Raw genomic sequence first — 16,939 nt, 5'->3', positions numbered from 1 at the left:
CGACCCAGCAGCTGTGATGGTTGAAGTGAAGATGAGAAGTGGATCTCTGGATGTTGTAATGATCTCTGAGCTCCGGGCTTCAGGCCAGTGTTGGTCCCTGAGGTCCTCCTCGGCGGTCAGCAAGGTTCTGACCTCCTTCTGAGGAGCTTTTCTAGAAGTCTTAATCACTCGCTGAGTGTCGGGAGCAACAGAAACCGACTACTGACTGCAGGAAGTTCAGATTTTCAGATTGCTGGTTAACATTTTGGCTCTACTGAGGCGTTTTAAACACTTCACGCTATAAATTCTCCTTCTGGCGTCTTAAACTGAGAGTTATTGGGTCCCAGTGAGACTCAGTGGAGCTCATTCATGCTTTTATTCCATCCAGAATAAACTCCTGCAAAGCTCTTCTCAATCAGACGTTCATACGCTGCTGCTGATTCTCAGCTGAATTCAATTTAAGCTTCTGTTTATCGTCCACAAGTCTCTGAGACGGAAATCTGTCTGAGGCCTGCTGGTCTCTACCGTCCACAGGGATCGGTCAACACTGTAAAAAAAAGTTACATTTTGAGCATTTTTATTGTATTTTCCTTATTCTGTAAAGCTACAGGTAATAGGTTGTAAAATAACAGGGAAAAAAGTGTAAATTTCACTTGTTAACTGTAAAAAGGAAGGCTAAAGCTGTAAATAACGTTTATATCATAAGTCTGTATTTGTTTTTAATTGTTCTTTTTAGTTTGAGTGTAAAGTTACACTATTTATACCATATTTAAATCAGTAAAAATATAATTTTTACCAGATATTTTTCATTATTTGAAATAAAAAAAATATGTATATTAAGGAGGCTGCACAGTGGCGTAGTGGTTAGCACTTTCACCTTGCAGTTAGAAGATCCCTGGTTCACGTCCCGGCTTTCCCGGGATCTTTCTGCATGGAGTTTGCATGTTCTCCCTGTGCATGCGTGGGTTTTCTCCGGGTACTCCGGCTTCCTCCCACAGTCCAAAAATATGCTGAGGTTAATTGATCATTCTAAATTGCCCGTAGGTGTGAATGTGAGAGTGATTGTTTGTCTCTGTATGTAGCCCTGTGACAGACTGGTGACCTGTCTAGGGTGTCCCCTGCCTTCACCTGAGTCAGCTGGGATAGACTCCAGCCCCCCATGACCCTAGTGAGGATTAAGTGGTGTATAGATAATGGATGGATGGATGGATGGATGGATGGATGGATGGATGGATGAAAATGGATGGATGAGTCAGGAGGAGTTAGCAGGAAGTGCTCTGTGAGTAGTGAAGGATGATAATTTACCGTTAAGCCTCCTACAAAGACCAGCTGCCCCTCTGGAGTCAGATGTCAGCCTCCTCCAGCTCTGTGTGAGTGTTGGCGCTCATGCACGTACATGCACAGTTGTGTGTTGGCGCTCGTGCTCGTATGTGCACGGTTGTGTGTGGGCGTGCACGTCGTCAGCTCCCGACTGCTGGGAGGGAAACACCTGCAGGAGGAGCTGCAGATTTTATCAGTAAACCTCCACCGCTGTGGACACGAGCATGCCCCCCCCCTCCACGTGCACGCTCACCATCTGCTAGTTAGTCTGGCTATTGTTGGAGTCGTTTGGGAGGAGAGTAGAGGTTTGGCTTTGTGCTGATCTTGACCATCGGTTGGCCAGCTGGCAGGACTTTGGTTTTCCACTCGGCTGCATCGGAGACGAACCAGAAGAGAAACGAGACGCGAGAAAAACAAGAAGAGCGGCAGTTAGATTAGAGGATTTCACCATTTATCTGAAAAAAATAACAGTTAAACCAGAGGATTTTACCAATTTATTTGGAAAAATAAGAGTTAGATTAAAAATTATCAGGAAAAATAACATTTATCTGGAAAAACAGCAGTTGTGTGGGCTCTACAGGATCTGTCAGTTTCTCTCAATCATTGTCTATGTGAAACGCTGCATGCTGGTTGCGTTGTGTCGCGTCACTCCTGAGCTGCCCACAGCTCATTTGCATAAGGTAAACTTGACTTCTACTTTATGCAAATTTGGTGCGGGGAGTGGAGATCTGATGCATCGCGAAACTTTCGTCAAACGTCTAAACCAGCCGTGATTGAACTAAAACCAGGACGGATTCAGCAGATTATTTCTCACCTCTAATGCTTTCAGAAATACTTTTTGCTGAACTGTTTTTGTAATAAAAGAGAAAGTTTGTGACCGAGCCGCCATGTTGGTGCGATGCTTCTACTGCGTGGAATAATAATAATTTTCTTTATATAGCACCCTTAAGAACAGCGTTCACAAAGTGCTTCGACAGTCAAAACATGCAAGACGGACGATCAAGCAAGATATAGGAGACGAGTCAGAGCAGTCAGTTAAAATAAATAGTAAAAATGATGATAAATGCATAATTAACTAGATTAGAACTCACAACAAACAAAGGAATTAGGCAGTTCAAAAATGAAAGAATAAGATTGAGAGTTAAAGTTAGAAATCAAAAAGTCAGAGAATTAAAAAACATTTGAGAGACGACATCAGACCAAAGAAGCAGGCAGCTGAAAGTAAAATAAAACAGGGACTGAAGGTCTGAAGGTCGGTCATGTGACCATCTAGTGGCCCACTAGTGATGCTACGTGTCCACAAGATCCGTGTTTCTTGCATGTAAACGTGTTGCATCTGAATATCGTCCGCTTGGCAGGTGGTCACTAGTGGGTCACTAGGCGGTCACATGACAGACCTTCAGTCCAGTAGAAACGTCGAACCAACAAACTTTCTCTTTTATTATGAAAAATGTTCAGCAAAAAGTATTTCTGAAAGCATTTGAGGTGAGAAATAATCTGCTGAGTCTGTCCTGGTTTTAGTTCAATGACTGCTGGTTTAGACATTTGAAGAAAGTTTCGCGATGCGTTGGATCTCCAATCTCTCATCGAATTTGCAGTAAAGTAGAAGTCAAGTCTCCTTTCTGTAGACGCACCAGATTGCAAAACAAAACACGTCACAACAGAACCAGCATGCAACATGGTGTGTTTCACATAGACAATGAATGGGATGTGTGAAACTGACGGATCCTGTGGACACGAACTGTCATCATCATTCCTACTTTATGCAAAGTCGATGCGGCATGCAGAGGTCCGACACATCAGGAAACTTTCATCAGACGTCTAAACCAGCCGCTGTTGAACTAAAACCAGGACAGATTCAGCAGAGTATTTCTCGCCTTGAATGTTTTCACTTTACGCTGAACTGTTTTCGAAATAAAAGAGGAAGTTTGCGATCAAGCCGCCATGTTGGTCCAAAGTTTCTACCAGACTGAAGATCTGAAGGGCAGTCATGTAACCTCCTAGTGGCCCACTAGTGACCGCCCACCAAGTGGGTGATTTTGAGATGTGACACGTTTACATACAAGAAAAATAGATCTTGTGGACACGTATCATGACCCGCCCACCAATGGGACGATATTCAGACACGTTTCCATGCAGGATAAAATGTGCCTGTGGACACGTAGCTAACATTAGCTCTGGTGCTAACAGCAGCATGTTTTACATTGAGGTGATCAGAAAACTCTTTGTTGCAAAATTTGCAAACAACCAGGCTTTTATCCAAACTGCCATCAGGAAGATTTTAAAAGAAAACTTTCCACCCAACAAGCTCAATACTGTCTCGTCTTCCTTGACTGTTCACTAAACTGTCTTGACGTCACTCAGTACGTCCTGTGGATCTTTTTCAGGGCTGAAAAACAGACTTTATGTTCAGTAGCGCCACCTACTGGTCTGGAGTGTTCATCAGAGTTACCGAAGTGCCAAAAATTAGGGAACTGGAAAACGTGCGATTAAATGTTATTTTTTTAACACGTTATTTTTTCTGTAATTAATCGAAATTAACGCGTCAAACTCTGAGCTGTAGTTGTAATTTGATACCGTAAAATACACACTGCATAACCTAAGATGCAAAAAATACACTTGCTTGCTTTAGTAATCGATTTTATAACAAACATAAATAAACATGAATTTTTCCTGGTTTCCTGAAGACTTTTATCCATTTTTCTCTTGTAGATGAGCCAAAGTTTTATTTGTTTTCTTTCTTTAGCAGTTTTCAAACGGCTAGTTTTCTTTCCTTTTCTTCTGCTCAGTTCATTACAGCTGTAGCGCCCCCTTCTGGTGGCAGGTTTATTCATTGTCAGCATCATTTAGCAGCAATAAAATAAAATATTCTCGACAGGATAAACCACATGCTAGCCAGTTAGCTGCATGCTAACTGGTCTTTAGTAGAAACAAGCTTTTATTTTTTAGCAGTAATAGCAAATAAAGTTTAAAAATGTCTTAAGCGTCCATGAAACGGTTTTTCCGATAGTTTTTCTTCGCAACATTTCAAAAGTTTGCTGCTGATTTCTTTGATAATTCCACTAAAATGTGTTTTTTTTTTTTTAGCTAAACACAAACTTTCTCCACGTAAACTTGCGGTTTTCTGCTTCCTTTCTCTCTCGGCCTTGCTAATCCATACCAGCCAGGTCATGCTGAGTCTGCTGTGCTGCCTATTGAATGGGCTGAATTATTCAGCATGGTTAGCGCGCGTGCGTGCGTGCGTGCGTGCGTGCATGCGCGTACGTGCACGCTCGTAAGCATGGGTACAGCTGGCCTGCTGGTTCCTTTAATCAGGGGACGGCCGGTTCGCATGAATGCCTGTATTGTTGGGTCATGTGTATTCAGGGCCATGGCGTGTGTGTGTGTGTGTGTGTGTGCGTGTGTGTGTGTGTGTGTGTGTGTGTGTGTGTGTGTGCGTGTGTGTGTGTGTGTGAGTGTGTGAGTGTGTGTGTGTGTTTGTTAGCATGTGAGTGTGTGTGTGTGTGTGTGTGTGTGTGTGTGTGTGTGTGTGTGTGTGTGTGTCGGGCTCAACGGGGGTATCGGTGATTACAGCGTTTCTATGTGAAGCTGCACGTCACCGGGTCGCTGGGTCAACAGCTCTAAATCAGCCACTAAGATGTTTGTCAGGGTCATATGATTTCTGGGGTTTAACATGCGTGTGTTTACGTGTGAGAAAAAAGAAAAAACAAAGCATGTGTCATGTTTCATGCTTTGTGTCTTTTGCCTCCAGGTCGCAACGAGCTGATAGCCAGATACATCAAGCTGCGGACAGGGAAGACGCGAACGAGGAAACAGGTAATGATGAGGCGGCGTTTTAAATCCAATCACAGCGTCTGCAGAATGTGTCACTGCAGGAAATCACGTTAAACAGAGATTAAACTGCAGCCGTGAAGAGAGCCGTGATCAGTCCTCATCACAGAAGAGAAATCATAAACTTTAAATTTTAAAGGGGATGCAGATAAGAGAGGGGGCTAGAAGCAGAGTGGTCTAACCCACAACCCAAATATAAAGTTACAGTGGTAATATTGCAGCTAAAGTTATAGAAAGAAGCAAACTCCACAGCTAAATTAATACAAAAACAGCTGAATACACAGCTATGGCCATAAAAAGATGCTATCTGCATAGCTAAGGTTATAGAAAACAGCTAACTACACAACTGAATTTATTGAAAGAAGCTAATTATGCAGCTAAAGCTATAGAAAGAGGCTAACTATGTAGCTAGATTAATACAAAAACAGCTAAATACACAGCTATGAACATAAAAAGTCACTAACTACATAGCTAAGGCCATAGAAAACAGCAAAAAAAATCAAAATTTTGACTAACAGCATGAAGATACATTAACAGATAGACAGAAGCAACGTACTTTGAGTCATGTGAAATGATTTGAGGAAGGAATTTCCCACATTTCAGCCCCAAAATTGGTCCTAGAACAGTAGAATTCCAAACTGATTTGTTTGACGAACGGTAGCTGAAGTTTAATTTGTTGCTTCCAGTTGTTTGGGATTTTTTCCTCTGAGTTTGTTGAACTTCTACAGCATCAGACAGCAGCAGGATCTATATGTGCTCTGCAATTTTACATCTATTACAAACTGAAACGTCCATAAAAAAAAAAAAACGTAAAGTTTAATTTGTTGCTTCCAGTTGTTTGGGATTATTTCCTCTGAGTTTGTTGAACTTCTACAGCATCAGACAGCAGCAGGATCTATATGTGCTCTGCAATTTTACATCTATTACAAACTGAAACGTCCATAAAAAAAACGTAAAGTTTAATTTGTTGCTTCCAGTTGTTTGGGATTATTTCCTCTGACTTTATTGAACTTCTACAGCATCAGACAGCAGCAGAATCTGTATGTGCTCTGCAGTTTTACATCTATTACAAACTGAAACGTCCATAAAAAAACATAAAGTTTAGTTTGTTGCTTACAGTTGTTTGTAGCAGTTGTTCGTCTGAGAGAGAGGTAGGCATATTTGATGTATTTCGAGTTGTGTGAATTGATTTGGGGAAAAATTTTCCCACATTTAAACACCAAAGTTGGTCCAAAAACAGTAGAATTCCAACTGGTTTGTATGACTAAAGGTAGCTGAAGTTTGATTCATTGCTTCCAGTTGTTTAGGATTATTTCCTCTGAATTTATTAAATGCCTGCAGCATCAGACAGCAGCAGGATCTTTATGAACCTCTGCAATTTTACATCTATTACAAATGTCCATAAAACCAAATGTAAAGTTCAGTTTGTTGCTTGCAGTTGTTTTTAGAGAGTTCTTTGTATACAGCAGACTATAACACTGAACAAGTAATGTATTTCAAGTTGTGTGAATTGATTTGGGAAAGGGTTTTTCCACATTTCGGACCAAAACTGGTCCAAAAACAGTCGAATTCCAAACTGGTTTGTTAGTCAAAATCCAGGTTTTGACTGACGGCATGAAGTTGCATTAACAGACAGAGAGAAGCAGCGTACTTTGACTTATGTGAAGTGATTTGGGGACAGATTTTCCCACATTTCAGCACCAAAGTTGGTCCTAGATTAGTAGAATTTTAACTGGTTTGTTTTGTTGACAGTAGCTGCAGTTTGATTTGTTGCTTCTGGTTGTTTAGGATTATTTCCTCTGAGTTTGTTAAATAACTTATACACACAAAACAGAAGCTAATTAATTCACTACTCGTAGTTCTAAATTACAGCAGTAAATGACACTGTGTGCTTTTCTTCACCTTAGACAGCTGCAGGTGAATTATTAAATTATTATTTAACTGTGAAAGTCAGATTTAGTGTTGATTTAACATTTGCATCATTGACTTTATTCTAGATGCGTTGCTAAACATGACCTCTATAGTCTTTAACCCACCTGTTGACCCTTTTTAAGGTCTGAAAATGTGAAAAAAAATTATTTTCACAGTGAAAACGTCCACATTTTCAAAATTTTTTGGGAAATTTTTGAACATTTTTTGGTGGAAAGAAAGAAATGTTTAAAAAAATGTTTCTTGAAGAACATTCAGAAAAAAATCAACCAAAATCCAGTGATTTTGGTTGATTTTGTTCTGAATGTTCTTCAAGAAAAAATTTGAACTTTTACTGATATATATATGGAATCACTTTAGATATTTTTAGAATTTTTTTGTAAGATTTTTATAAATTTTTTGAAAATATTTACATTTTTTTTTTTTTTTTAAAAAACATTTTCATTTTTTGCTAAATTTGGGGATTTTTTTTTTTATTGAACTTTTCAGGGAAACTTTCAAGGAATTTTTGGAATTCTTTTCCCTGAAGATTTTGCAAATTTTTATAAATTTGGGGAATTTTTTTTGCCGATTTTTTTCAGATGAAGGAACAATATTTTTTGCTGCCTGTAAATGAGGACAACAGGAGGGTTAAATGCTTAAATATGGCAACAAGTACCCAAGTAGCAATAAAAGCATATTTTACCGAAGCATTTTTGTCACACGCTGAGGTTCTAAACACATTAAAAATGACATCTGGAAACAGTCTGCCGAGGTTTTCTGACAGATCGCAGCAGCAGAGCGTGAATGTGTCGGATGCTGGTCGGCGTTCCCAGGTGTCTCTGCTCTCAGAAGATGTGCATAGATGGATCTATTCACTGTTGTCAGGGGAGGACTGAGTGTGTGTTCGCCCTTCCAGTGTGGCAACAGGCCTTTCATAACCATGGCAACTCTCTGTTTGGTCCTTCCTCCTCTTCCCAACCCTCCAACCCCCTTTTTTTTCCTGCTGCCCTCCTCTCCTCTCCTCCTCTCCCCGCCTCCTCTCCTCTCCTCCTCTCCTCTCCTCCTCTCCTCTCCTCCTCTCCTCTCCTCCAGGTATCCAGTCACATCCAGGTCTTGGCCAGAAGGAAATCCAGGGAGTTCCAGTCCAAACTAAAGGTAAGACGTGAGGAAATAAATCCCCTTTCTGCACGGACGCCGGTGTGTTTTTACAGTTTGTTTGGAGCAAACAGGATTAGCACCAATCACTGCAGTGGGTGAGAAATAGCGCCACCTGCAGGCAGACAGGCGGATTTTACAGATTCTAAAAACACATCCAAATATCACAAGTCTCACACTGCTCAGATCTGCAGTTTACATGTGCAAAAACTCACCAAAAATGCTCCAGTTAATATGAAATGATAGTATCATTGTTTTAAATAAAGACTGCCAGCTGCAAAAGGAACATTTAGTATTTTTTTTACAACCTCATTGAGCCTGAAAAACTGTTTTCTGCTCTGTTTGATGTGAGAAACAGAACTATTTAACAGTTTTTCTGTAAAAAAAAAACAATGAATCTTCTGAATTCCGAGTAGTTTCTGGGTGTTTTTTTTCTTAGTTTTTTGCTGTTTTTTTGCTCCCGTCTCATTTTTCTTCACTGATGTTTATTTTTTCTGCATTCTAAAGAATAAAGGAGAGAAAACTCAAAACTGTCATTATTATGCAGTTAGAATTGTTTTACAAAATTTTTAAAAAGCGGAATCAACATGTCCAACATTTTTCCAAAAAATTTTACTGAGACTGGAAATAAACTGAGGCTCCACATACTGTAGGTATTTCATTCTTTACGTTTTTAATGAGTTTCCATACTTGACTCTTCTGTTCTCGGTGTAAACACTGCCTGCAGCGCAACCGAAAAGTCTGTGAATTTTTGCTGCATCACTGTTTGTCAAAGCTGAGTCACTGTTTGCTTCACGGTTACACTGATGAGTGCAGAATTTTTTATTTTGACCAGAATCTTTTTAGAGCAAATTGTTTATTTTTGGTGAACTTCTAAACAAGAAATCCCAGTTTTTAAGCTAAATTTCCCCGTGTAACAGATGAGTAGTTCAAGGACTGTAGGAAACATGAAAATCCTGCATTTTTTTTCCTTTTTTGCAGCTTTTAGTATTATTTTTTTAAATGCAACATGCCTTTCAGAATCTGCTGCAGGTTTTGGACTTTAGAGGGTTTTTTTAAAATCTCTTTCGAGGCTCATAGAAGCAACAGTTTTGTCACCTGATGCACAGAAACGGTGTAAATTCGGTGTTTGCTTGTTGTTGCTGGATGCCGGTCACAGTGACTCCTGTATCCTTGGTGTCTAATTAGGTCTGTTTAGCTCCTCTTCGTCCTCCTCTTATATCCATACATCCATTCATCTCCTCCTCTCACTCTATTAATCTTTTCTTCTCCTTCCTCGCTGTTGCTTGTAATTAACTTCACGTGAAGCAACAAAGTGCCTCTTGTTTTTCCGAGCGGAGCTGAAAGGAGACGCAGTGAACCGTCATAAAATAAACGACAGATGGTTCATTAAAGTCCATATTAAAGGTTTGTTTGAATCATTTTCTGACACATTAAACTGGGATGTAGGTGAAGCTGTTTCCTCTAAAATGATGAAAATGCAGCTTTAAACAGCGTTTTTGTTCTCCTCCTTCTCTGCTTATTAAATCAGGTTTTAAAACCTGAACTAATCACACCTCAGACTAACAACATAATGAAAAATAAACCTTGTTTATCTTGTTTTTATTCATTTTTATTATGAGTCTGTGGATGTTTTTTTTTTCCAATCATCCATGATTCCACTTTCCCGCAGCTCAAAGTTACATTTTCTAATTGCTTGTTTTGTCTGATTCTGCTGACAGAAAACAGAGAAAAGCAGCAAATTCTCTCATTCGAGATGCTGGAAAAAGCAAATATTTGACGTCTTTTCCTTAAACAGAAACTCTGCATGCTGCGTGTATTTTTTGATAGAAATATTGGTCAGTATTCTTTGTATTTATACTCGAGGCCACTTGCAATTCAACTGAAAAGCCTCTGAATTTTTGTCACGTCATTGTTTATCATAGCTGAGTTATTAATAGCTTCACGGCTGCAGTGAGCAGCACAAAATTTTTATTTTTTTACAGATTCTTTTTAGAGCAAACTGTTGATTTTTGGTTTCAAAGGACACATGTAGAATAAAGTGATTTTGAGGGAACATAGCATCTGATGGTCAGAAAGCTCCATTTTGGTCTCATCAGACCAAAGAAAAACACATTTTCAGCTTAGATTTGATTATTTTTTCTTTAATTACAGAAATATAAAAGCAAAGATGCCAGACACCCACATCAAAAATGTGTTTTTAAAAATAGTTATTGTCTTTGTTTTTATTACAAAAGAAAACTTTAAAAGCAATTTACTGTTTTTAATTTATTCAAAAATAAGAAGTTTAAAAATATTTGCTGCTATTTTTCACATTTTTTTAACACTAAAAAAATATTTACAGTATTTTCACATTTTTGTAACATATTCTTTGACACCTTTGTTGCCAGTTTTTCTCAGTTTTTTGGGGTGATTTTTATTTTATTCTATTTACAGCACCTTACTTTGAGCCTTCTTCTGCTTGAAATACCCGCTAGATTATTAAACGTGTATCCATCTGCCACTGAAAATAGTCCCCAAAGAATTGCAGTTTAACACAGTTTAGATAACATTTGCTTTAAACCCCAATGCACAGCTGTTTTAGAAAGTGAAAATTTCTGACATAAATATAACTAAACATAGACATTATCTGTATTTATACATACAGTGGGTTACCAACCCCCTAATTGGGGAATAAAAACTGCGTTTTTAGTCCCAAAAATTTGCAGTTTAATCCCTTTTGATAAAAACTCCAGAGTCCAGCTGTTTTAGGACATATTGTTTTTTTTCCTTGTTTTGTTTGATTAATGATAATATCTAGTAAAATCACAGAAAAAATATTAATTTACATGTTGACTGAATAAACAGGCAAAACTAAATGAAATGTAAATAATCATCAAACATAAATGACATCAAAAATCTGTATTATTCTAAATGGTAGTTTGTGAAGCATGGTGGTGGCAGCATCATGATGTGAAGCATGGAGGTGGCAGCATCATGATGCGAAGCACGGTGGTGGCAGCATCATGAGGTGAAGCATGGTGGTGGTAGCATCATGATGTGAAGCATGGTGGTGGCAGCATCATGATGTGAAGCACGGTGGTGGCAGCATCATGATGTGAAGCACGGTGGTGGTAGCATCATGATGTGAAGTATGGTGGTGGTAGCATCATGAGGTGAAGCACAGTGGTGGCAGCATCATGATGTGAAGCACAGTGGTGGTAGCATCATGATGTGAAGCACGGGGGTGGTAGCATCATGGTGTGAAGCACGGTGGTGGCAGCATCATGGTATGAAGCACGGTGGAGGCAGCATCATGATGTGAAGCACGGTGGAGGCAGCGTCATGATGTGAAGCATGGTGGTGGCAGCATCATAATGTGAAGCACGGTGGAGGCAGCATCATGATGTGAAGCACGGTGGTGGCAGCATCATGATGTGAAGTAGAGACTAAAATTACTCTGTTGTATTTAAATCAGCTAAATGACATTATTTTACGATATTTGCAGTTATTTTCACAGTTTAACAGATTTTTTGAGGCTCTATTGGTTGCAGAATTAAATTTTCTTGTACAGATTTTCTTTTCAGTATAAAACTCAGAGCTAAATGTCCCTTTACAGACAATAAACGTTGAGTTTAAGTTTCAGTAAATACCGTGTGAGGATTTTGAGGAATTCAACTACAACACCAGGATTTCTTGCCTTTTTTAGAACCCAAACTGTGTGTCTGTGGCTTGTTCTTCTTTATTTCCTCCACGTCGTTTCTGTTTTTCCATTCGAACTTGACAAGGCTTAAAGCGAACATGTGCTCTGGTGGTTTTTCAGAGATGAGTTCAGGTCAGGATGTTATCGGACCCAGATGGTTGCTAGTGTTTAGCAGGAAAATCCAGCGTGATTCCCGTCTATAATGTTATTAGCTCCCACAGGAGGACAGATTTCACTCAGCGCCAATTAACTTGAGTGAAGCTGCCAATTAGTGAATCTGCAGCGATCGCCGAGCCTCTAATTCCATTTCATTCAGCTGCTGCGGTTCCCTTCACATCCTGCAGTTTGCTGGAGATTTCAGATGTTTGCATTTTGTTCTCGTCACACCCGGAATAGACGAAGGCCAGAAGAAACCCAGAATAACCTCCAAATATCTGGAAAATAATTACACTTTTGTTGTTTAAATCCAGTAAAAAATGTGTAAAGTTAGAGAGAGAGTTGATAAATCTCTTTTGAAGAGATGACACTGCCTCCACCATGATTCACATCATGATGCTGCCACCACCGTGCTTCACATCATGATACTGCCTCCACCGTGCTTCACATCATGATGCTGCCACCACCGTGATTCACACCATGATGCTGCCACCACCATGCTTCACATCATGATGCTGCCACCACCATGCTTCACATCATGATGCTGCCACCACCATGCTTCACATCATGATGATGCCTCCACCATGCTTCACATCATGATGATGCCTCCACCGTGCTTCACATCATGATACTGCCTCCACCGTGCTTCACATCATGATGATGCCTCCACCATGCTTCACATCATGATGATGCCTCCACCGTGCTTCACATCATGATGCTGCCACCACCGTGCTTCACATCATGATGCTACCACCACCGTGCTACACATCATGATGCTGCCACCACCATGATTCACATCATGATGCTGCCACCACCATGATTCACATCATGATGCTACCACCACCGTGCTACACATCATGATGCTGCCACCACCCTGCTACACATCATGATGCTGCCACCACCGTGCTTCACATCTTGATGCTGCCACCATGTTTCACATCATGATGATGCTGCCACCACCATGCTTCATACAATGATGCTAGTTAGAAATACTGGAAAGAAATGCTGAAATGACTATTTCACCCAATTTCTGTCAAAATAATCCCCATGTAATTTATATTTCCACATATCTTTTTAGCACTGTTTTGCTGCAGTACATGTTCTAATGCTAAACGTAGTGATTTTCAAGTTTTAATGTGATGCTTCAGATGCTAATTGTGCTGTTAACTCAGATCTTCACCTTCTGGCTTCAGTTTTAGCTGAACTTTAGCTACCATTAGTCCAGATAATTGTGATTATTGTTCCTAGTTTGTGGAATTTCTTGTTCTTTAACTCGCTGAGTGAAATTTAAACATGATGCTGCACTTCCTAATGATGATGTGTTTTGGCTGCAGGACCAGAATGCGAAGGAGAAGGCGCTGCAGAGCATCTCCTCCATGTCCTCGGCTCAGATCGTCTCGGCGACGGCCATCCACAGCAAGCTGCTGCCGGGCATCGTACGAGCCAGCTTCCCTGGCAATGCACAGGTAACAAAAATACACAAAAAACTAGATTTAATTTGCACAGATAAGTCCAGGAGGAGATCAGTGTGTCTGATCTGGTGGCCATATATCCACAGTTTGGTTTGTAGTTTGAATCTGGTGTGTTGATGTTTGTTCCAGCTGTGGCAGGGGATGATTCCTGGGGGACAGTCCAGCTCCACCACAGAAGAGTGAGTCACAATTATTAACTTTATTATCCAGCTTTAATAGGTTGGTGGTGTAAAATTGGCCTTTAATTGTTTAACTTCACCAAAACAATTAAAAAAACATTGGATTATTCCATGAAAAATCAGTCAATACCTCGTCAGAATCAGCTGGTTCTTCATCTACGGTAACTTTATTTAATGATCGTTTTCTCCTTTTACTGCATGTCAATGTTTTATCTTGGTTAATTTAATTTTACTTTTTTTGACAAGAATTTACAAAAATAAAGATTCTTTCATGTCAAAGTGAAAACAGATTTCTACAAAGTGATGTCAGTTAATTAACCACCACCGTGCTTCACATCATGATGCTGCCACCACCATGCTTCACATCATGATGCTGCCACCACCGTGCTTCACATCATGATGCTGCCACCACCGTGCTTCATATCATGATGCTGCCACCACCATGCTTCATGTCATGATGCTGCCACCACCATGCTTCATGTCATGATGCTGCCACCACCGTGCTTCACGTCATGATGCTGCCACCACCGTGCTTCACGTCATGATGCTGCCACCACCGTGCTTCACGTCATGATGCTGCCACCACCGTGCTTCACGTCATGATGCTGCCACCACCGTGCTTCACGTCATGATGCTGCCACCACCGTGCTTCACGTCATGATGCTGCCACCACCGTGCTTCACGTCATGATGCTGCCACCACCGTGCTTCACGTCATGATGCTGCCACCACCGTGCTTCACGTCATGATGCTGCCACCACCGTGCTTCACATCATGATGCTGCCACCACCGTGCTTCATATCATGATGCTGCCACCACCGTGCTTCACGTCATGATGCTGCCACCACCGTGCTTCACATTATAATGCTGCCACCACCATGCTTCACGTCATGATGCTGCCACCACCATGCTTCACGTCATGATGCTGCCACCACCATGCTTCACGTCATGATGCTGCCACCACCATGCTTCACATCATGATGCTGCCACCACCGTGCTTCACATCATGATGCTGCCACCACCATGTTTCACACCATGATGCTGCCACCACCGTGCTTCATGTCATGATACTGCCACCACCATGCTTCACGTCATGATGCTGCCACCACCATGCTTCACATCATGATGCTGCCACCACCATGCTTCACATCATGATGCTGCCACCACCATGTTTCACACCATGATGCTGCCACCACCGTGCTTCATGTCATGATACTGCCACCACCATGCTTCACGTCATGATGCTGCCACCACCATGCTTCATGTCATGATGCTGCCACCACCATGCTTCACATCATGATGCTGCCACCACCATGCTTCACATCATGATGCTGCCACCACCATGCTTCACATCATGATGCTGCCACCACCATGTTTCACACCATGATGCTGCCACCACCGTGCTTCATGTCATGATACTGCCACCACCATGCTTCACGTCATGATGCTGCCACCACCATGCTTCATGTCATGATGCTGCCACCACCATGCTTCACATCATGATGCTGCCACCACCGTGCTTCATACCATGATGCTGCCACCACCATGTTTCACATCATGATGCTGCCACCACCGTGCTTCATGTCATGATGCTGCCACCACCATGCTTCACACCATGATGCTGCCACCACCGTGCTTCACATCATGATGCTACCACCACCATGCTTCACATCATGATGCTGCCACCACCGTGCTTCATCTCATGATACTGCCACCACCGTGCTTCACATCATGATGCTGCCACCACCGTGCTTCACTTCATGATGCTGCCACCACCGTGCTTCACATCATGATGCTGCCACCACCATGCTTCATGTCATGATGCTGCCACCACCGTACTTCACAGCTGGGATGGTGTGTTTGTGATGATGTTCACTTTGGTGTCCATCAAACATATCATCTAGTCTGATGGACATAAAGCTCCATCCTGGTCTCCTCAGACCAAAGAACCTTCTTCCAGGTGTCTTCAGAGTCTCCACATGTCTTCTGGTGAACTCTAGTCCAGATTTAATTGGAGCTTTTTCCAACAGAGTCTTTCTCTTTGTCGCCATAAAGCTTTGACTGGTGAAGAACAGACAACAGTTGTTGGATGAACAGTCTAAAGCTGGAACTCCTTCAGAGAAGTCATAGTTGTCTTGGTGGCCTCCCTCACTAATCTTTGTCTTGGAACTCCTTCTGTAAAGTAATAGGAGTCTTGGTGGCCTCCCTCACTAATCTCTTTCTTGCTCACTCGGTTTTCAGGGACATCACTTTATCAAAATCTGTCTTCACTGTGACATCAAAATGTGTTTTTTTTATGTATTCTGTCAAAAAATAAGTAAAATTGAACCAAGTCAACAAGGAAAAGCAATAAAACGGGAAAACTGATTTGTGGGGTAAAAACTTTTTCTAGGCCCTGAAGTTATTTTTCCTTCTCTAAGTGTATGAAGGGGAAGTTTCATGTTCTACTATCTGATAGAAACATGACACTAACAGCTAAAAAGCTAAAAGCAGTTGTTTGTTTTATGCCTTGTTGCGTGTCTTGGTTGAACACGACGACGTAAAATCTGGGATTGTTTATGATCGCCCAGTAGCAGCGGGTCAGAATAGATTTATCTTGTGTTCTTCTGCACAAAAACTGCTTTATTAATTTCTGTGAATCTGAAGCCATGTGACCGTCATCCTCTGGTAATTATCAGCTTTTATCTATGAGTTTTACTGAGTCGTAAAAAAAAAAAAATTAACAGAACTTGTAGACGTGAAAATAAAAGGACACTGAGATAATAAATGAGCAATGAAACTGCTTTCAAGCAGCTAAAAAAAGTTAAGGTCAAAACTCTTCACTTTGTTTATAAAACAGAATTAAAAAAACCCTGTAAAAGAAGTATTTTCCAAAAGAACAAAGACTGAAGGTCAACAAGGTTTGATGATGATATTTTACTGATGCACAGAACTAAATGAAGACAAACCCTGAACTATTAATCCTCTGACACTGGAAAGCAAAAAACTACATTTAATTTCAAGTCAAATGTTGAATTAAACACAAAAGAAATGAAATCTACATTTAGAAATGAAAGTTATTTTCTGTTGTCAGTATTCTTGTTTGTTTTTAACAAGTTATAGAAAAGTTGTTTGTTTGGTAGCATGATTACAATATTGAAGGAAATAAATTTACACTTTAAACTTAAAAATACTGTAAATTAAAACTTAGCAAACATCTCCTAAATATACAGTAATTTTCCACAATTAAAACATATTTTACAGCCTTAATTTAAC

At 40.6% G+C, this 16,939-nt stretch overlaps 1 protein-coding gene across 1 annotated transcript in view; it reads left to right on the top strand.

Annotated features, from left to right (window-relative positions):
* tead1a (TEA domain family member 1a) overlaps window positions 1-16,939 on the top strand; it is a 61,287-nt gene that overhangs the window by 24,706 nt on the left and 19,642 nt on the right. The window contains exons 3-6 of the mRNA XM_055009064.1: window positions 5,051-5,115; window positions 8,134-8,196; window positions 13,369-13,500; window positions 13,636-13,685. Coding sequence (XP_054865039.1) covers window positions 5,051-5,115; window positions 8,134-8,196; window positions 13,369-13,500; window positions 13,636-13,685 — 310 coding nt within the window. The remainder of the gene's footprint in view (window positions 1-5,050; window positions 5,116-8,133; window positions 8,197-13,368; window positions 13,501-13,635; window positions 13,686-16,939) is intronic.

This window comes from Amphiprion ocellaris, chromosome 3 (assembly GCF_022539595.1).
Source record: "Amphiprion ocellaris isolate individual 3 ecotype Okinawa chromosome 3, ASM2253959v1, whole genome shotgun sequence".
Lineage (NCBI taxonomy): Eukaryota > Metazoa > Chordata > Actinopteri > Pomacentridae > Amphiprion > Amphiprion ocellaris.
This window is presented reverse-complemented; position numbering and strand designations above follow the sequence as displayed.